Raw genomic sequence first — 18724 nt, forward strand, 5'->3', positions numbered from 1 at the left:
CCAAGTTATTTTTGTATGTAGACAAGTAGTGTGTGTGTGTGTGTGTGTGTGTGTGTAAATCTAAATAGAACCACATCTGTGATACCTACAATGACTGTTGTGAAATGTGTTTCCCTAAATAATATGTCTCAGACAGCTGTCCAGGAGAATACACCCAGAGCAACGTCATTCCTCTAAAGACTCTGCTTCTGTTTTAGTGCTGCAGTTTGGTGCATATAACCAAGGGAGAGAGACAGCCTAAATGCTCAATGTCTATGTTATGAATTTCCTTCTTCAACAACTGGGGTATCTGTAGACAGATGGGATTGGAGAATATTGATTGTGCTCAAATGATTGCCTTTGGCAGCAGAGTGCTTTTAGTGGTGTCTGTGTAGTTGGGTTGAACTCTGGTTTCAGTAAGGGAAGAACACTTTTTACTTGACAAACTGTCCTATTTACTCTACAGACAGCATGATGCCTTACTAGAAATGAAATGAGATAGCTTAAATGCAGCAAAGAAACAGCATTATGGTTCTCCCAAATAAGCCATGTTATGGTTTTGACAAGTCTTTAAACTAGGAGGTCTGTTTTATCTTGCAGATATCCTGTTCACTCACTGTATAAAAATTCCTCTTTCTCTCTTCTTCTTCTTCAGTCACAGGGAACTATTAAGAGGAGGCAAGAAGAACACTTCCTGTTTCCAGGCATGGCTGATGGAGGTTACCCTAATAAAATTAAGAGGCCCTGTCTTGAGGATGTCACCCTTCCTGTGGGCCATCCCAGCACCTCCTGTGCAGAGCTGCAGGTGCCTCCATTATCAATGAACCCTAGTCCTGTGGCCATGGGAGTAGCTGGCCCATCTTTACTACTTGACAATGACCCCATGAATGGCAGCGTTCTGGATGCCTCATTTACCATGCCATCAACTACAGAGATGGCGCTGAAAGGGCACACTGTTCCAAACTATGAGAAAACCAACAGTATGCCAGGTGTAGACCAGGAATTGCAAGATCTGCTGGAGGAACTAACAAAAATTCAGGAACCTTCTCCAAGTGAGCTAGACCTTGAGAAGATACTGGGGAGCAAGCCAGAAGAGCCACTTGTCTTACAGAATCTGCAGGTCAACCTGGGTACCACTGCCAAGCCTACAGTCCACCACATGGCACACTTGGAGAGCCTAGGTTCCAGCAAGGACTTTGCTTCTAGCTGCAGCCAAGTCCCTAGCACCTCGCTACCCATGCCACTCTCCTCCACAGATCTCAGCTATTCGATTCCTTCTACCAGTAAACACATGATCTCACCCAGTTCCTCGACAGCAGAGACCAAGAACCAGGTCCAGGCCATGCTCCCTGTCACTCTGTCACCCCTGCAGGCTCCCCAGTGGCATCATGCCCACCAGCTGAAGGCGCTAGCAGCCAGCAAGCAGGGATCTGCTACCAAGCACCAAGGGCTGCCGCCTACATGGTCAGGCCTGCCTCCCCCAGGCCTTTCCCCACCTTATCGCCCTGTGCCGTCTCCACACCCACCCCCGCCCCCACCTCCACCCCCACCTCCACCCCGGCGTACGTTCAGCCCTCAGAGCCTCGCGGTGTCCTGCATGGCACCCAACAGCTTGCAAGGCAGCAGCCTGCAGGGCTCTCCCAATGCCTTACTCTCCAGCATGGTGCCCAGCAGCAGTGCCACCCTGGGGCGTCCCATGCCCTACACAGCCGAGAAGCTCCCCAGCCCATCTCTCAACCAGCAGCAGCAGTTCACCCCACAGAGCTCCATTCTTGCCAACCTGGTGAGGTCGACCATCAAAAGCCCTCAGGGACATCTCATGTCTGCTCTGCCCACCAGCACCCTGGGGCCATCCCCACCCTATCGCTCAGAGAAGCTGGCCAGCCCAGGCTTGCCTCAACAGTCCTTCACCTTGCAGTGCTCCCGGATACAGAACCTGACGCCCACCAGCCATCTGCCAAGTGCACAGCAGCCAGCCAACCCCATTTTCAAGCCAATGACCAGCAGCTCGTCCAAAACCCTGAGCATGGGTGTACAGCAAGGGTTGGTCAACGCCAGCCCAGGAGCCCCCGATCCTTTTACTTTTGCCAACACCAAGCCCTTGTCCCATTTTGTCTCAGAGCCAGCCCCTCAGAAGATACCACCCATGCCAGCCACCTGCAGGCAGCCTTCCCTGCTTCACTACCTGCAGCAGCCAACACAAGCACAGGCCTCTCCTGCCTCTGCCTCCTCCAGCAGCACTGTCACCTTTCAGCAGCAACTGCAGCAACTGCCGCAGCCAAAGCTGCAGTCGCGGTCACAGCCTGACCAGTCTTCATTCCTGCTGCAACAGGTGATGCAGCAGACGCGGCGCTTTCAGCGGCCAGTGGCTTCAGACCCTGCGCCTGCTCTGCCCAGACAGGTAAGACAACTTCATGCAGGGTTTCGAATGAGAGCCCATGTGTATGCTGCTGACACGTGGTTTTGGAGGGTAAATCCAGTTCTGCTGCTCTCTGAGATTACACTTGACTCTGCCTGTTCAGGTCATCAGATTGTCCTGGGCAGAAAGCTGCAGCCATGAGTTGTTCCCAGGGGATCCATTGGGGTGGGGGGCAACTACAAGGCGCATGGCACTCTCATCCTATTGTGGGACCAAGTAGCAGGACTAGCAGAGGCTTCTGAGAACACAAGAAGATTACAGAGAAGCACTCAAATCTTGTGCCTGTTGGCAGAAGGCTGCACAGTAGATCTTCTAGAGATGTGCACTTGCACACAACCACTTAGCATGCCACTCATCTCTGCACTGCCTTTCCGCAAAGGAAAGAGAGGAGTACTCATCGGATTGTTGCTGTTAGCTCCACCTGACACACCCAGACTGTGCTGCTCTGAGAGTTGCAATGACTTGCCCAGTCACACAGTCAGCCAGAGGCCGACCAGGGACCTCAGACCAGGAGGTCTCACTCCAGACCTTACACTCTTCTCAGTGTGCCTTCTGACTCTGTTTCTTCGTGCCCTGTGGCCTTTTCATTACTCGACACAGCCGATTATCTCAGTAGTGTCTGGGACCACTCCCACCGTTCACTGTTCTGGCCCCTGCTTGGATTAGCTACCTGTAGCTGCATAACAAATGCACCCCCCTGAAGCAGCCTCAGTCCGAGTATGTGATCTCAAAGCTTCTGTGAGTCCAGAGTCCTCACATAGCACAGCTGGCTCTTCTGGCTCAGAATCTCTCTTAAGGCTGCAGTGGTTGGCAGACTCCACGGTCATTGCCAAGTCTACCCACAGGACTGCTGGCAGGAGGCAGTTCCTTTCAGGTGGCTGGATGGAGGCGCCAGTTCCTCATGCAATGTTGCTCATGTGGTCTCCTCATGGAGCGTTTCAGAAGGAATCAGTTGGTGCCATGCAAATCAGCAAGAGATGGTATACCACCAAGGCATGGCTGGGGTGAAGGGAGGGCAAATCAGAAATGACAGGCTTCATGCCTAGTACACTAAGCAACATACTGCCACTTTTGCAGTGTTGTGTTCCCTAGATGTCAGCCTAAGAGGGGGTCCCTGAAGGTGTGGGTACAAGGAGGCAGAACTCCATGGGCACCGTATCACATATTTGCCTGCGCAGAATACTGGAGTTACATAGCTCTTTTCCATTGTTCTCAGCTTTGCCCAAGTTCAAGGCCTCTTGATTCTTTGGACTCAGCCAGTTGGCCCTTAGCTGGTTTCCCTCAACCAGCCACCCAGCAATCTGTAACTTGCCTTGCTGAGGCAGTGACCCAATACCGTTGCTGACAAGCACAGAAGTCTTCATGAGCTCGACCCTGCATATGCTGTGTCTGCTGAGCCCAGCCTTGCATTTCATGTCTGTAACCTTGAAGTGCTTGCCGTTCATGGCCCTCTGTGTGTGGCTTGACCTTTATTCCTGCCACTGCCTATGCCTGGTGTTGTCTCCCTTCTTTCTCTCTCCTATGTGACTCAGAACTGCTTCAGGCTCAGGCTCAGGCTCTCCCCTCCAAGGAGCTTTGCCCTCACCATCCTCTGGCCTTTCACTTCTGGATGCTGTGCCTTTCTTTGTCCTGCTGTGTGGTCAAGTGAAGCGCTTGGCCCAGCACCTGGTCCCCAAGGGAAGCACCTGTCTTTGCCGAGCTCTTCTTCCAGAGCCCTACAAGAGCATGACCATGGCAATCCCCAGGGGACAGAAGACTTGTCTCTTCCATCCAGGTGTCAGGGAAGCTTAGCAGACAGCAGGCTTGACACTGGGGGATTGGTCATTTGATGGATGTGGACAGCAAACAGCTCCAGGTGGTCGTGTCAGGCAAGGACGGGGATGTGTTGTCATGCTGGGGTGAGTGGCATGGAGACAAACAAAGCAAGCCAGATAGGGCTGGCCACCAGGGGATGTGGTGCCCTGTCTGAAGTTCAAGATCAATGTGGTTTCATTTTATTGTAGGGCTGTTGCCACCTGTTTACATGGAATTCTCCAGCGAGCTCGGTGGAGCAGCAGCCTCAACACTGGGACGCGTTGACTAACAGGCAGGATCCTGAGCCTGGAGACATGTCACCACCTAGCACCGTGAGCTTTTTTTGTGTTGTTCTGTCTCTGCCTGGGGCCATGCCTAGTCTCACTGTGCTGCACCAGAGGGAGTGTTCTTGGCGATTGGTGATGATAAGGGCTATGAAAATCACACCTAGCCAATTACTTAGTAGGCGGAGTAGGTGGGCAGGAAGGGGACTGCGCTGGATAAAGTGCTCAGGAGAAACAGCAAGGCCAGTAGCGCGATGAGGGCCTTCGGGACCCCCACCACTGGCATCAAGCTCTGCCTTCCCCACTAGTGCTAGCATGAACCCAGGGAACTTAGCGCTTCAACTGCCTTTTCACAGTAGCCTGCTCAGGAGTAGAGGCCATTATCATTCCCTTTAAAGTCAAAGAGAAAGGCACAGAGAAGTCACCAGAATTGCATGTCAGGGCCAGAACAGGGACCCAGTGATCATGCTCACACTTTGCTGCATGGCGTACTGCCTCCAGAACATTCTCCTTGCTTAAACTCTGTCTGCATTTCCTTGTCTACACTATGCAAGTGGGGACAAATTGAGGCGTAACTGTGTAAACACATCTAAAGGGTTTTACACAGGACCTGGCACACAGTGTTCGCTCCCATGATGACTGCAGCCGCTGATCCTGAAGCCTAGATCTGTCTTCTGGGGCCTAAGGAATGTGTCTGATTGAAACCAGGAGCTGTGTCAAGACAGGGCATGAGCAGTGTTTTCACCACACCCCTTTTCTGCCACGAAAGCAACAGGAGTTTAGGGGTAGGGGTGAAGCTGTGCTCTGTGTGGGCTCCTACTAGACAGCCCCCAGCTTGCTGGTGAAAGGGGAAGGGCCACAGTCACCTTGCAGACTGGGATTGCCAGCTCTTGCAACACCATTTCCCTAGCACTCTGTTCTCTACATAGCTGGGGAGGCCGCACAGCTGGGCACACAGGCAGCCCCGTGCTCCTGCTCATAGGCCTTCCACGTGAGCTTTAAGGCCCTAGAACCCAGCCCTGGGGTGAGAAAACAAGATGGAAAATGTGAGTCTTTGATACCAGAGGAGGTCCTACTGTGGCCACCCCAAGGTTGCGGAGGCACAAGCAGAGCCTCTGACAACACAAGTGGGCTGTCACATGGCAGTGGCTGTGAATGATTATGGTTGCCATGGAAACCCTGGAATCTGGATCTTAGTTTGATAAAGGAATCATCTCTGAATGTAAAATGAGATGCAAACTCTTATGTAAGCAGAAATGCCCGATGCAGCTGTCTACACAAGCTTGTGGCTGTTTGTAGACCAGGATTTCTCAACTCACAGGGCTTCACTTTCCCAGATGTGTTCATAGTTACATCTCACTGGAACACTTGCCTCCTCTAAAGGTAAAAGATAAATGCTGCAGGCTTCAGGGCAGCAGTTCACTATGGTAGGTTAGGCAAGGGTTCCAGAGGCAGATAGAACCAGGGGTTAATTCTGCTTGTGGACACTGAATGAGCTGGTGCCATGAATAAGTTGGCCAACTGCTTTGATCCAAAAACCAGGAAGGACTAGTCTCTAGCACATAAAGCATTGGGGGACAAAGGAAATTATCAAGAAGCTAAAATTGTCCGGAACAGTGCCTGGCACACACTGTGTGCATGCAAGCCTAGTGTGGGCTTGTGTCCCTGGATCTGCACACCCTCGGCCAGAGCAATTCCAAAATCAGAACATTTGAGACTTGAAAAAGTTAATCTGGCTCAAATACCAAATATCACACAACGCTGCAGTGGAATCTGGGGCAGTATTCTGTTATTTTTCCAGCTAAATGTGAATATTTCTCAAAGTCCAGGTCAAACTTTACCCCCCACTAAAATTTGGCAAGCCATTTATACAAATAAGCTGTCAGAGCTTCTTGACCTCGAAATTACAAATAAGTTCAAGGGGATTTGAGGTTATTAAAGGATGGGATCTTTATCTCTTTTTGGTGTATTAGATTTTAATGACTACAAACTGTCTCACCAAATTCCGCACCTAGGCTGCTGACATACCCTATTTTTGATGGAAGTGAGACAAAATGCATTTTGTTGCCACAGATCTAATGCTCCTTCTTAGCCTGAAGACCACACAGGGACTACCCCAGTAGGATCAGGGCTTACCTCAATTGCACCACCAGCCACTGTAGAATGAAACTAGCATTTACTAGAGATGAGAGGTGTGCTGTGGAAAAGTGGGGCTCACAAGATGCAGCACATCCCACCGCTATCCTGGTGTGCTCACTGCGCATGCCTTGGAGCCCCGCTCAGAGCAAGGACATGGATGCTGGCCAGTTGGAACTGGAACAAAAATGCCTGTAATCTGATCCGTGAGGCAGGCAATGAGCACAGGACCGGGAAAGGGGCAGCTGCAGAGAAATAGACCAAGAGGCACATGATGTTGTTTTGACAAATTTTGAGAGATGAGAGAAAGGAGACTCCATCTTGCCTTGTCAAAAGGCTGCACTAAGCTATTGGAAATACTGTAGTTCATACCTTCAACACAAAGTCACCCACCTCCTTAGCTTAGGCAGTGAGTCTGCCATCTTCCCTTCCCAGAGAATTCCAGGAAGCACCATCCGATGGGTCTGGGGAAAGCCTCCTGTCCACCTCCCCTGTGCTCCTTTCTCCTCCTTAGCAACTTGTGCCCTCTGAAGTACAGTCTTCCCAGCATCAGGGCCTGAAGGGAGATGTCACAGGACAGGGATGCTGGGGCCTTGTCAAAGGCAAACCCTAAAACTGGGCTCAAGCCCAAGTTCAGAGATCCAAGTGATCCAAAGCCTGGGTCTGCCACTCTTTTATCCTCTCCAAACCTTAGTCCTCCAAATCTGTAAAGTAAAGATGCTAGTACGCATGTCCCGCGAGGGTTCTGAAATAATTAAAGAACTGAAGTAAGCACATTTGGCACACAATTATAGCCTGTTGATGTTAATTCATGAAAAGTCTAAAAACTTGCAATAACAATAACCTAATAGAATCAGTTTTGATTGCATGGTGATTCTTCTTTGACTCCCGGGAAAGTGCAGCAGATCCAGAGAGAAAGAGCAAGAGGCTACTCAAGTGGTGTGTGGTGCTCATGGCAGTGGTGTCAGGGAGGACATCTGCCAGGTGGCCAAAGCGGTGTGTGATCTCAAAAGAGGTGAGAATAGCTGAGCCAGGCCACAGGTGCCAAAAGTACTCTTGGCTACTTGCGATGGACCAGTGATGGCTTCTCTTCCCTCCAAGTCCAGATGGCTTAGGTACAAGGAGTCATGTGAGTGCTGACTAACGAAGGTGACGCCAGGACATTAGGTGAGCAGAAGAAGTTAGGAGTGGCCAGGTCCCACGTGCAGCCAGCTTGGTTCTGAACACAGTGTTATAGCAGGCTGGGAGCCACCACCATTTCAAGATTCAGGTGTGCGGCCTCCCACTGATAGACAATGACAGTGACTAGGATAGACAATGTGTGCATGAGTGACAGAGTGACGGACAGACTGGGCAATGTGTTTAGCATGAAGGCCACCAGGAGCACTGGTCTGGTTTGGCCATAGCACTGGGGGCTTGGCATTCCATATCTACTTTCATTTAGGAAGGGCATAGGTACCATAGTGTGACAAGCACCCCTCCAGGGGAAGGGCCTCCTGGCTCTTTTTTTCCCTTACTCTCTTCTCTGACACTCACTCTAACCCTGGAGCCTCCAAAAGGAAGCTTGACAAATTCCTTTTGGTTTGAACTTGCAAGGTTAGTCTAGCTTGCTTGGTAGAATACAACCCTTTACTATTGCCCTCTCAATTGCCAAATGCAAATGAAATTCCTTATGTTTGAACCACAGGCTCCCCTTGGGAACAAAAATGATCAAACCATGTTAGTGAGGCCGAGAGAAGTCCCTGCGTGGTCAAATTGACACTGGCTCCATTTTTCAATGTCCAGTTGATGATCCAGAGAGATGGCAAATGAGCTTTCTCTATTCTCAGAAAGTGATTTTTGATCTTGACTCTCCTCCCCACTGTACCCCTGCACCCCAAGAAAAATCCGATGTGCTACATGTTGTCAAGGAAAGAGCTGCCACTTTGGACTTGCAAATTCTTCTCTCCTTGTGAGGGTCAGGATTGGACACAGGGGAGGGCAGCAGTGCCAGCCATATTCCCAGAGAAATGTCTTTACATTTTTTTGTCTTACTACTTCTGAGAAGCATCACACATGTCATTGAAAAGCTGGAGTTTACTGAAATACAGCAGTGCAGCCTTCTGGCAAGGCGCTCGGCTCCCCACCAGTCACCTGACAGCTTGCCAGCTGGTGGATGGGACACCAGCAAGAGCCAGTGGGTCACAGCCCAGGGCTTTTCTGGCATGCATCCTCCCCGCTGGACACGGGACCATTTCTCTGGATAAGCCATCTCACTTTGCTTTTAGACAGATTCCGCAGAGGGACCCAGTTGTCCCTTTTTTTTTTTTTTTCTAAACTGGGGAGCGAAGCATTGTTTTCATTTTGGAGCTCTTTGGGGGAGGGGCTGCTCCAGGAGGACCTGTGACCAGGCACACTTGGTACCTGGAAGCCTTGGGGACCAAGCTCTCAGACTTGAAAACACTTGGGTTTTCAGCACTCTGAATTTCCAAGGAGTGCGGCATCATGGGCTGCTATGCTCCTTTTTCAGAAGGCGGAAATTTAAAATGAGCTACTTTTCAAATGCTAACCTTTTAAATGCTGATTTTATTTTTTCTCCTGTCAGCTGTGTTAGAGAATGAGCGAGGTAATGCGTTGCAATGCACACAACTTCACACAGTGCCCCCAGAGTAAGCTGTCATTCATGCAGCCAGCACTGAGACTTACAGAGGTACATGAAGCCTTTCACAACAGATGACTCAGTAACAGAGATCAATCGATGTGATTTGTTCGTTGCTTAGCAACTGGCTTTCAGCAAACCAGAGCAACAACCACTTTCGGAAACCTGCTGTCAATGTTGTGTTCTGTTGTGCTTTGCCGTAGCATATGTGAAGAGAAACAAGGAAGCTTGTTGAAGTGGAGATGCCCAAAATAAGACCTGCTAAAAATGAAGTGCATACAATATTTTATACTAGGTTAATTAAAGCAACCTACTTATTTGTCACTGGAGGGCAAGGAAGGGAGATGCATCTCAGTTTTCAGAGAATATAGAACAGAAATAAATCATTCTAGCCTGCTGCTTTAAATGGTATCTCCTTAAGAATATATCCAAACCCCAAACATAGAACACACAGACTGCCAGTTCAGTTTTGCAACCCAATGATCTTGAAAGGAAAATGCTTTGCCCCCAAGGGAAAAGTTAACAAAACAGAAACAGTGTCTCCGGCATACACAAGGTCACAGAAGAGCTGCTCCGTTCAGCTGTGGCGTCAACACCTGCAGCTGGGTTGAGGACGGGTGGTAGCAGAGTGACAGGAGAGGGCAGAGATGCTCCATCTGGGGGGCTTCTCCCTCATCCCTTGCCGGCACCCTCCCCAGCTTCCCTCGCCCAGATCTGCTCCTGGTCAGTATCCCAGACTCACGGAAACCTTTCCTGAGTCTGTCCTTTCAGCCTGGTCTGTCCTTTGTATGTCGACAAATCCATGACCTGGGCCTGCCATGTGAAGCCCCTGTGCACTCCCTCTCACTCCGTGCCATCTTGCCTGGGGCAGCAGAGGAGCCGAGGTTACAGCTGACAACCCACCCTCCAAGGGGAAGACTTTCAGGTTTTTTTTCCCTAAGGAGCAGAAATGGTCCAGGGTTTTGTTTGATTTCATTATTTTGCCAACAATGATAAAGGCTGCCTTTATTTGGTTTGTTGTGTTGTGGGTTTTTTGTTTTGGGGGGCTGGATAAGGGCTTATCATTTTGGCTTCTCCCTATCCAAAGCTGCGAGGTTTTGTTTATTTCTTTTTAAGATTTATTTTATTTTTATTTGAAAGGCAGTTACAGAGAAGAGAGACAGACAAATCTTCCACCCGCTGTTTCACTCCCCAAATAGCCTCATTGGCCAGAGCTGGGCTGATTTGAAACTAGGAGCCAGGTGCTTCTTCCAGATCTGTCACATGGGTGCAGGGACTCAAAGACTCAAGCAATCTTCTGCTGCTTTCCCAAAGCATAAACAGGGAGCTGGATCAGAAGTGGAGCAGCTGGGATAAGAAACAGCACTTTCAGGGTGCAAGTGTAAGTTGACATGCCCTCTGAATGCAATCAGGAATCCAGTAAAAACAAGATGTAGCAGGTGCTACTAGCATAACACAGGTCCACTTACAGAAAAGTTGTTTTTATTAACTGCCAGTGAGACACACACACACACACAGAGAGAGAGAGAGAGAGAGAGAGAGAGAGAGAGAGAGAGAACTCTTATTCATGGGTTGAGAATGCCTGCCATGTATGAGGAGGAGCTAGAAACTCAATGTGGATCTGCCACATGGATGACAGCAACCTAACCACTTGAACCATCACTTCGAAGGCTGTGCATTAGCAGGCGGCTGCAGTCAGAGAAATTGAACCCACACATTTCGAAGTAAGGAGTGTGGTCTAGTGGTTACTAGACCACATGCTCTTTTGTGGACCTTCTAGAATGAGTAAGCAGAGGATGCAGAGGATAATGAAGCAATGGATTACATCTCTTAGCTTTTGCAGAAAGTTAAATTCTTGAGAGTATTTGGACTGTTGTAAAGTTACGATTAAAAGAAACTCTGCCAGCCATCACAGCTTAGGATCTAGATGAACTCCTATACGTGCATTCTGAGCAAAGGGGAGCCTTTGCAGCTGCTTGTAGGGCTGCTAGGCACTGACTACGATGCGTGTTTCTGCTGCAGCCAGCTTTCTTGTCTTTCTACAGCACTTGTACAATGTCTGAATGCATATAATCATTTCACCTTTCAACAAATACACAATTTCATACTGCCAGTGGCAACTTTCACTGCTTACTCTGTTGTTGCTGCTGCTGCTGCTGCTGCTGTTTTGTTGCTGTCATTGTTACAATTTAATGTAATTTACAAGGACAAAACAAGACTCTGGCTGCCTCTCTGGCTGCCTCTTCACATACCATGGTGACAGCAGCAGATGCTAAGAAGAGCCAAAAAAAAAAAAAAAAAAGGACAGCTCAGAAATGTAGGCCACTCACTTTATTGCTTTTGGCCAGTGGAGCCTGTTGGCACTGGGTGGAGATTACAGTCATTCCTAACAGCAGTGGGTGTTCTTTGCTTATGTATGGTATGTTTATGATTCTGCTATTCTTTCCCACTAGTACAGTATCTATTTACTGTGTTTGGAAGGCTATTCAGCCTATATTCTTGTCCTCTGTGCTCAATGTGTAACTTATAAGACCACTTGGTTGTACTTTAATAATTAAACTCTTAGCATTGATTTGTAAAAGGGGGGGTTGGGAAGCATGGTGGTATAACAGAATAATCTTCCATCTGTGGTGCCAGCATCCTATATAAGTGAAAGTTCAAGTCCTGGTTGCTCCACTTCTCATCTAGCTCCCTGCTAATGGCCTGGGAAAGCAACAGAGGATTGCCCAAATGCTTAGGTCCCCATATGCGCCATGGGATACGTGGGAAAAGCTCCTGGCCTCTGGCTTTGGACCAGCAGTTGTGGCCATTTGGGGAGCAAATCAATGAATGGAAGATATGTCTCCCCCTCTCATTCTCTGTAACTTTGACTTTTATGTAAAATAAATATTTAAAAAGTGAGAGATATTCCACTCTACTTCATGAGCACAGATTCTAAGTTCTTTCTGGGAATTATGACTGAGTTTTTGTTTTTGTTGATTTTTGTCATTTTGACAACTATACTGTTAGTTCCTTTTTCATGTCTGCTTTTTCTACCTTGTAGTTTTGTGATTCAAGATTGACATGGATCAAACAATCAGAATGGGGTTGAAAGGTAGCCTCTGGCACTGTCCTTGACCATGTGGATTCTGAGTTTAGAAAGATTAGTTCCATTGGGCTCTTTCCTCAGTAGCCATCAGACAGTACAGTTTGTGCAAGCTCTCTAGTTACCCCTGCACTCTCTCTCTCTTTTTAAACTTGTATTTGTTCACTTTAAGGCAGCATTACAGAGAGAGTGGAGAGACAGAGCTGGATCTTCCGTCTGTTGGCTCACTCTCCACATGATCACATTGGCCAGGGCTGGGCCAAGCCAAAGCTAGTAACCAGGAGGTTTATCCAGGTCTCCCACGTAAGTACGGGGCCAAAGCACTTGGGGGCATCTAACACTGCTTTCCCACGTGCATTACCAGGGAGCTGGGTCAGAGTAGTATGCCAACATTGCAAAAAGCAGCTTTATATGCTATGCCACACACCAACCCTTACCCCTGCACTTCTAAAAAAAAAAAATCAAGATTACAGCCAAGAAGTCATGTGTTAGCTTGCAGAACAATGGTGTGGGCTCAGGAACTTAAGAGACTCCCAGGTCCCCACTATGAACAAGGACTCGGTTTTGCCTTGTCAGAAACTGATTGATTCCCCATTTAGAGTTTAGACTCTTCTCTGTGTCCTATTTGGAGATAAATTGTGAAGTCCAGAAATTAACCAGCATTTTAGCCTAACATGGCTCCTGAGACTCCAATGCCCTTCACAGAATTAAAACAATTGTGATGTGCCTGGTGCTCTACCCGCTGGTTCTCTGCCCCTGTCTTGGCTGTGCGCCACTGAACTGAGCCTTGGGCATTGCAGAGAGACCTCTAAAGAAGTGTCAAGACTGCCCACATTAGCCTAGATTCATTTGGCCTGGGACCGAGCACAGCGAGGGGTTCACTCTCCTTGTTCCCCCTAAGCCACTTTGGTTCTTCTCTATCCAGCCCACACACAAGGATGGTAGACACACTCCCCACCTGCCTGGATTCAGTGGAAAGATATCCAAAAACGAAGCACTCCTCTAGCCCTGCACTTTGCATGTGTGTGCTTCGCAGTCTCCCAAGACATCAAGTCTTTGATATGGTTATTGAGAAAAAGAATGTACCTGGGCAGTTATTTGGAAAGCCATTAGCATGCTATTCAGAAACACCTTTTCCTGGCAGTTAGTTAATTGTTTTTGCTTACAGTTATTACTACTGAAATCAAATCAACTTTCTGGTATGTTCTTTGGTGGTTAAAGATATTTAACAGTTCAAGCATTTAAAAATTCAGGAGCTTGAGGTCACTAATTGCTTCTAGAAGCTCAGACTGCCCATTTTCTATAGAGGAATTCCAGTTGGGATCATCAATTATTTTCTTCATGGAAACCCACAAAGTTCATACTCATGTTTGTCTTAGAGCTGACTATGATCCACAAATGCTTAATGTTAGGCTGAACTATTGCTTCTAAGATTGATATCACATTCAGGTAGTGGGTATTTAAGAGCTTGCTTTGAATACTTGATATCCAAGAGAAGGGCTCAAGATTGTGATATTTGATCTACACTGGGTGTGTTTGCTGGAGTGTTATACCAGCTGTTCTGGTGCGTCTGATTTCTCTTCAAATGAGCTGGTCAGTGGAGAAAGGAATGTCTCAAGGCTTAGCAAGCTTCATCATTACAAATGCAGTGTTTGCTAGAGTGAGCTAGTAGGACAAACCAGACCTCATAAACTCACAGGTCTGAAGGACCAAGTGAGATCTATCAGTTAAAGTGTATCAGTTGCCAGTAACAGACAACTCAGTTCTCAGTTGAGCAAGTAAGGGGAACTTACTGGCTTCCAAAAGCAAAAGTCGAACAGTTGGGCAAACTTCAGGGTTGATTGGAGTCAGCAGTCCAACAGGATCACCAACAATGCTGTGGGGTTTTGTTGTTGTTGTTTCATTTTGTTTGTTTCTAGGAGTCCATTCTGGGTCCAGAGCATGTGCCTCAGCTTAATTATGGCTCCCTCTTGTGGGCACATGTAGGTATCAGCAGCTCCAGGGGGTCAGGGCTTCCAGACTCTGTCAGGAAAGTGAGGAAATGTCTTCCTCAGAAGTCCCTAGGAACTTTGGACGTATTGACTTGAATTGATCACGTGCCTACTATGCTGCCTCATTTCAGTTGAGCTAAGTTCTTGACTTCTAGAACCTTGGGCTAACTTGCACTCCCAACACATACAGGCAGCCTGGGGCATGAGAGGCTGCCTGAATTGGAAATAAGAGTTTCCATCGAAGCCAGCCTCAGTGCTGACTAGGCCACTGACTGTATTGACCACTGTTTATCCATTCACTCCTTCCCTGGGCACAACCCTCCCAAAATGTTCACCCCCACATAAATTCCATTTAGTCCTTCAAAGGGTTTCAGCTCCAATCTAGAAATTTCAGAGCATGTGCCATCTGCAGAATTGGACCATGTTCACCTAGACAGAGCAAGCACAAGAATGCTGGGGGAGAATGGAAAACAAAGACAAAAGCAGAAACTTCATTTGGAAACGGGAAGTTGGAAAGTAGCACCTCGCGGTGGCTAACCTAGCATCTATAGACTACCCTGCGGGACAATCTTGTGCAGAGTCCAGAGCTCCCTTCATCTCTGGGACTCAGTTTCCCCTGCTCTGTATAGTAAACAGGAAGGTTGGGTGAAGGGAGAGACCCATGGGTTGTGCTCCAGAGAGCTTGTTTAAATGCAGATCACAGAGTTGCATTCCCAGAGGGTCTGAGTGCAAGCTAGGAACTGGCTTTCCAAAGGGTTTCCATGGGTTGCTCTTGCTGCTGGTGATTCAAGGACCTCCCCCACCCCAACACACACACACACACACACACTTTGAGAAATTGGTGCGTTTGGGCCCTTTGGATTCTTCTGACATTTGGGACTCTGGCATTTCCCCTAGATTTCTGTCCTCCACATTGCCTTGTGATGACAGATTATTTTTCTCAATGGAACACACCCAGCTCTACCATGCGATCAGCTAAAAGCATCTTGGAGCTCCTGCTTTCATTTGTCTTCTAGTTTTCAGCAAGTGAGGGAGATAGTGAGGGATACGTCAGAGCCCCAGGAAGATTGTCCATCCAGTGCCCCTCCCTTCTCCGCCACTGCGCAGCCCTCCCAGATTGCAGAAAGCAGCTCTTCACCCACGGCCAGCCTGCATCCCAAGGCCTCCTTTTGCACGCATTTTCATGTTGTAATCCAGGAACCCATCAACTGTTAGATTAGGACTGGCACTGAGTGAAGCTGTGACACAGACCAGTTTTCATCTTCCAAGAAATCACAGCCAAGGCCATCCCTTACCACTGCGCAGTGTTTCTTTCTCCCATATTTGTCCTTAAGTGCTTCTCCACCACATGACCAAGCCAGGTCCAGAAAGGCAGTGGTCAGCTCTGCCTGGCTTATCAATGTCACCACAACACAGGGCCTGGGCAATGATAGGTGTTGAGCAAATTTGTCTTGTACAAATGTTCTAGAAGGCAGACGATGAGCAGATTCCAGCTATGGTACTGGTTTGTAGTGGAGGACTATGACTCAACGTAATTATGTAATTACACCATATGTAATTAGAGGCCATCTAAAGACACACAGAGCCAGGAGTCAAGGGCATCTCCTCACGGGGGACGCCTGCTTTCTTCTCGGCACGCAGCTGCCCCTGAAGCACCCACTTTGTACATAGGTTCTTGGGTGGAGCCTGCAGTCCCCAAGCTATGTAGGACAGCTCAAGTGCTCATCTACCAAGGGACTTTGACAAAAGTCCTGGCTGATTACTCTGGTCAGACCCAGCACTGGCCGTTAGCAACTGCTTAGGGAGTGAACCAGTGCGGAGAAGATTCTCTTCTCTCTCCTCTCCTCTCCTCTCCCCCCTCCTCTCTCCTCTCCTCTCCTCTCCCTCCCTGCCTCTCTCCTCTCCTCTCCCTCCCTGCCTCTCTCCTCTCCTCTCCCTCCCTGCCTCTCTCCTCTCCTCTCCCTCCCTGCCTCTCTCCTCTCCTCTCCCCCCTCCTCTCTCCTCTCCTTTCCTACCCTCCTCTCTCCTCTCCTCTCCCCCCCTGCCTCTCTCCTCTCCTCTCCCTCCCTGCCTCTCTCCTCTCCTCTCCCTCCCTGCCTCTCTCCTCTCCTCTCCTCTCCCTGCCTGCCTCTCTCCTCTCCTCTTCCTCCCTGCCTGCCTCTCTCCTCTCCTTTCCTACCCTCCTCTCTCCTCTCCTCTCCTCTCCTCTCCCTCCCTGCCTCTCTCCTCTCCTCTCCCCCCTCCTCTCTCCTCTCCTCTCCCCCCTCCTCTCTCCTCTCCTCTCCTCTCCCTCCCTGCCTCTCTCCTCTCCTCTCCCTCCCTGCCTCTCTCCTCTCCTCTCCCTCCCTGCCTCTCTCCTCTCCTCTCCCCCCTCCTCTCTCCTCTCCTTTCCTACCCTCCTCTCTCCTCTCCTCTCCCTCCCTGCCTCTCTCCTCTCCTCTCCCTCCCTGCCTCTCTCCTCTCCTCTCCCTCCCTGCCTCTCTCCTCTCCTCTCCCCCCTCCTCTCTCCTCTCCTTTCCTACCCTCCTCTCTCCTCTCCTCTCCCCCCTGCCTCTCTCCTCTCCTCTCCCTCCCTGCCTCTCTCCTCTCCTCTCCCTCCCTGCCTCTCTCCTCTCCTCTCCTCTCCCTGCCTGCCTCTCTCCTCTCCTCTTCCTCCCTGCCTGCCTCTCTCCTCTCCTTTCCTACCCTCCTCTCTCCTCTCCTCTCCTCTCCTCTCCCTCCCTGCCTCTCTCCTCTCCTCTCCCCCCTCCTCTCTCCTCTCCTCTCCCCCCTCCTCTCTCCTCTCCTCTCCTCTCCCTCCCTGCCTCTCTCCTCTCCTCTCCCTCCCTGCCTCTCTCCTCTCCTCTCCCTCCCTGCCTCTCTCCTCTCCTCTCCCCCCTCCTCTCTCCTCTCCTTTCCTACCCTCCTCTCTCCTCTCCTCTCCCTCCCTGCCTCTCTCCTCTCCTCTCCCTCCCTGCCTCTCTCCTCTCCTCTCCCTCCCTGCCTCTCTCCTCTCCTCTCCTCTCCCTGCCTGCCTCTCTCCTCTCCTCTTCCTCCCTGCCTGCCTCTCTCCTCTCCTTTCCTACCCTCCTCTCTCCTCTCCTCTCCTCTCCCTCCCTGCCTCTCTCCTCTCCTCTCCCCCCTCCTCTCTCCTCTCCTCTCCCCCCTCCTCTCTCCTCTCCTCTCCTCTCCCTCCCTGCCTCTCTCCTCTCCTCTCCCTCCCTGCCTCTCTCCTCTCCTCTCCCTCCCTGCCTCTCTCCTCTCCTCTCCCCCCTCCTCTCTCCTCTCCTTTCCTACCCTCCTCTCTCCTCTCCTCTCCCTCCCTGCCTCTCTCCTCTCCTCTCCCTCCCTGCCTCTCTCCTCTCCTCTCCCTCCCTGCCTCTCTCCTCTCCTCTCCTCTCCCTGCCTGCCTCTCTCCTCTCCTCTTCCTCCCTGCCTGCCTCTCTCCTCTCCTTTCCTACCCTCCTCTCTCCTCTCCTCTCCTCTCCCTCCCTGCCTCTCTCCTCTCCTCTCCCCCCTCCTCTCTCCTCTCCTCTCCCCCCTCCTCTCTCCTCTCCTCTCCTCTCCCTCCCTGCCTCTCTCCTCTCCTCTCCCTCCCTGCCTCTCTCCTCTCCTCTCCCTCCCTGCCTCTCTCCTCTCCTCTCCCCCCTCCTCTCTCCTCTCCTTTCCTACCCTCCTCTCTCCTCTCCTCTCCCTCCCTGCCTCTCTCCTCTCCTCTCCCTCCCTGCCTCTCTCCTCTCCTCTCCCTCCCTGCCTCTCTCCTCTCCTCTCCTCTCCCTGCCTGCCTCTCTCCTCTCCTCTTCCTCCCTGCCTGCCTCTCTCCTCTCCTTTCCTACCCTCCTCTCTCCTCTCCTCTCCCTCCCTGCCTCTCTCCTCTCCTCTCCCTCCCTGCCTCTCTCCTCTCCTCTCCCCCCTCCTCTCTCCTCTCCTTTCCTACCCTCCTCTCTCCTCTCCTCTCCCCCCCTGCCTCTCTCCTCTCCTCTCCCTCCCTGCCTCTCTCCTCTCCTCTCCCTCCCTGCCTCTCTCCTCTCCTCTCCTCTCCCTGCCTGCCTCTCTCCTCTCCTCTTCCTCCCTGCCTGCCTCTCTCCTCTCCTTTCCTACCCTCCTCTCTCCTCTCCTCTCCTCTCCTCTCCCTCCCTGCCTCTCTCCTCTCCTCTCCCCCCTCCTCTCTCCTCTCCTCTCCCCCCTCCTCTCTCCTCTCCTCTCCTCTCCCTCCCTGCCTCTCTCCTCTCCTCTCCCTCCCTGCCTCTCTCCTCTCCTCTCCCTCCCTGCCTCTCTCCTCTCCTCTCCCCCCTCCTCTCTCCTCTCCTTTCCTACCCTCCTCTCTCCTCTCCTCTCCCTCCCTGCCTCTCTCCTCTCCTCTCCCTCCCTGCCTCTCTCCTCTCCTCTCCCTCCCTGCCTCTCTCCTCTCCTCTCCTC

The 18724-nt window shown here is 50.5% G+C and overlaps 1 protein-coding gene across 1 annotated transcript in view; it reads left to right on the forward strand.

The window, feature by feature from the left end:
- Positions 1–18724, forward strand: part of MAMLD1 (mastermind like domain containing 1) — a 115453-nt gene that overhangs the window by 76643 nt on the left and 20086 nt on the right. Inside the window, exons 3-4 of the mRNA XM_058658972.1 lie at positions 635–2380; positions 4402–4524. Of these exons, the coding sequence (XP_058514955.1) occupies positions 635–2380; positions 4402–4524 (1869 nt within the window). The remainder of the gene's footprint in view (positions 1–634; positions 2381–4401; positions 4525–18724) is intronic.

This window comes from Ochotona princeps, chromosome X (assembly GCF_030435755.1).
Source record: "Ochotona princeps isolate mOchPri1 chromosome X, mOchPri1.hap1, whole genome shotgun sequence".
NCBI lineage: Eukaryota > Metazoa > Chordata > Mammalia > Lagomorpha > Ochotonidae > Ochotona > Ochotona princeps.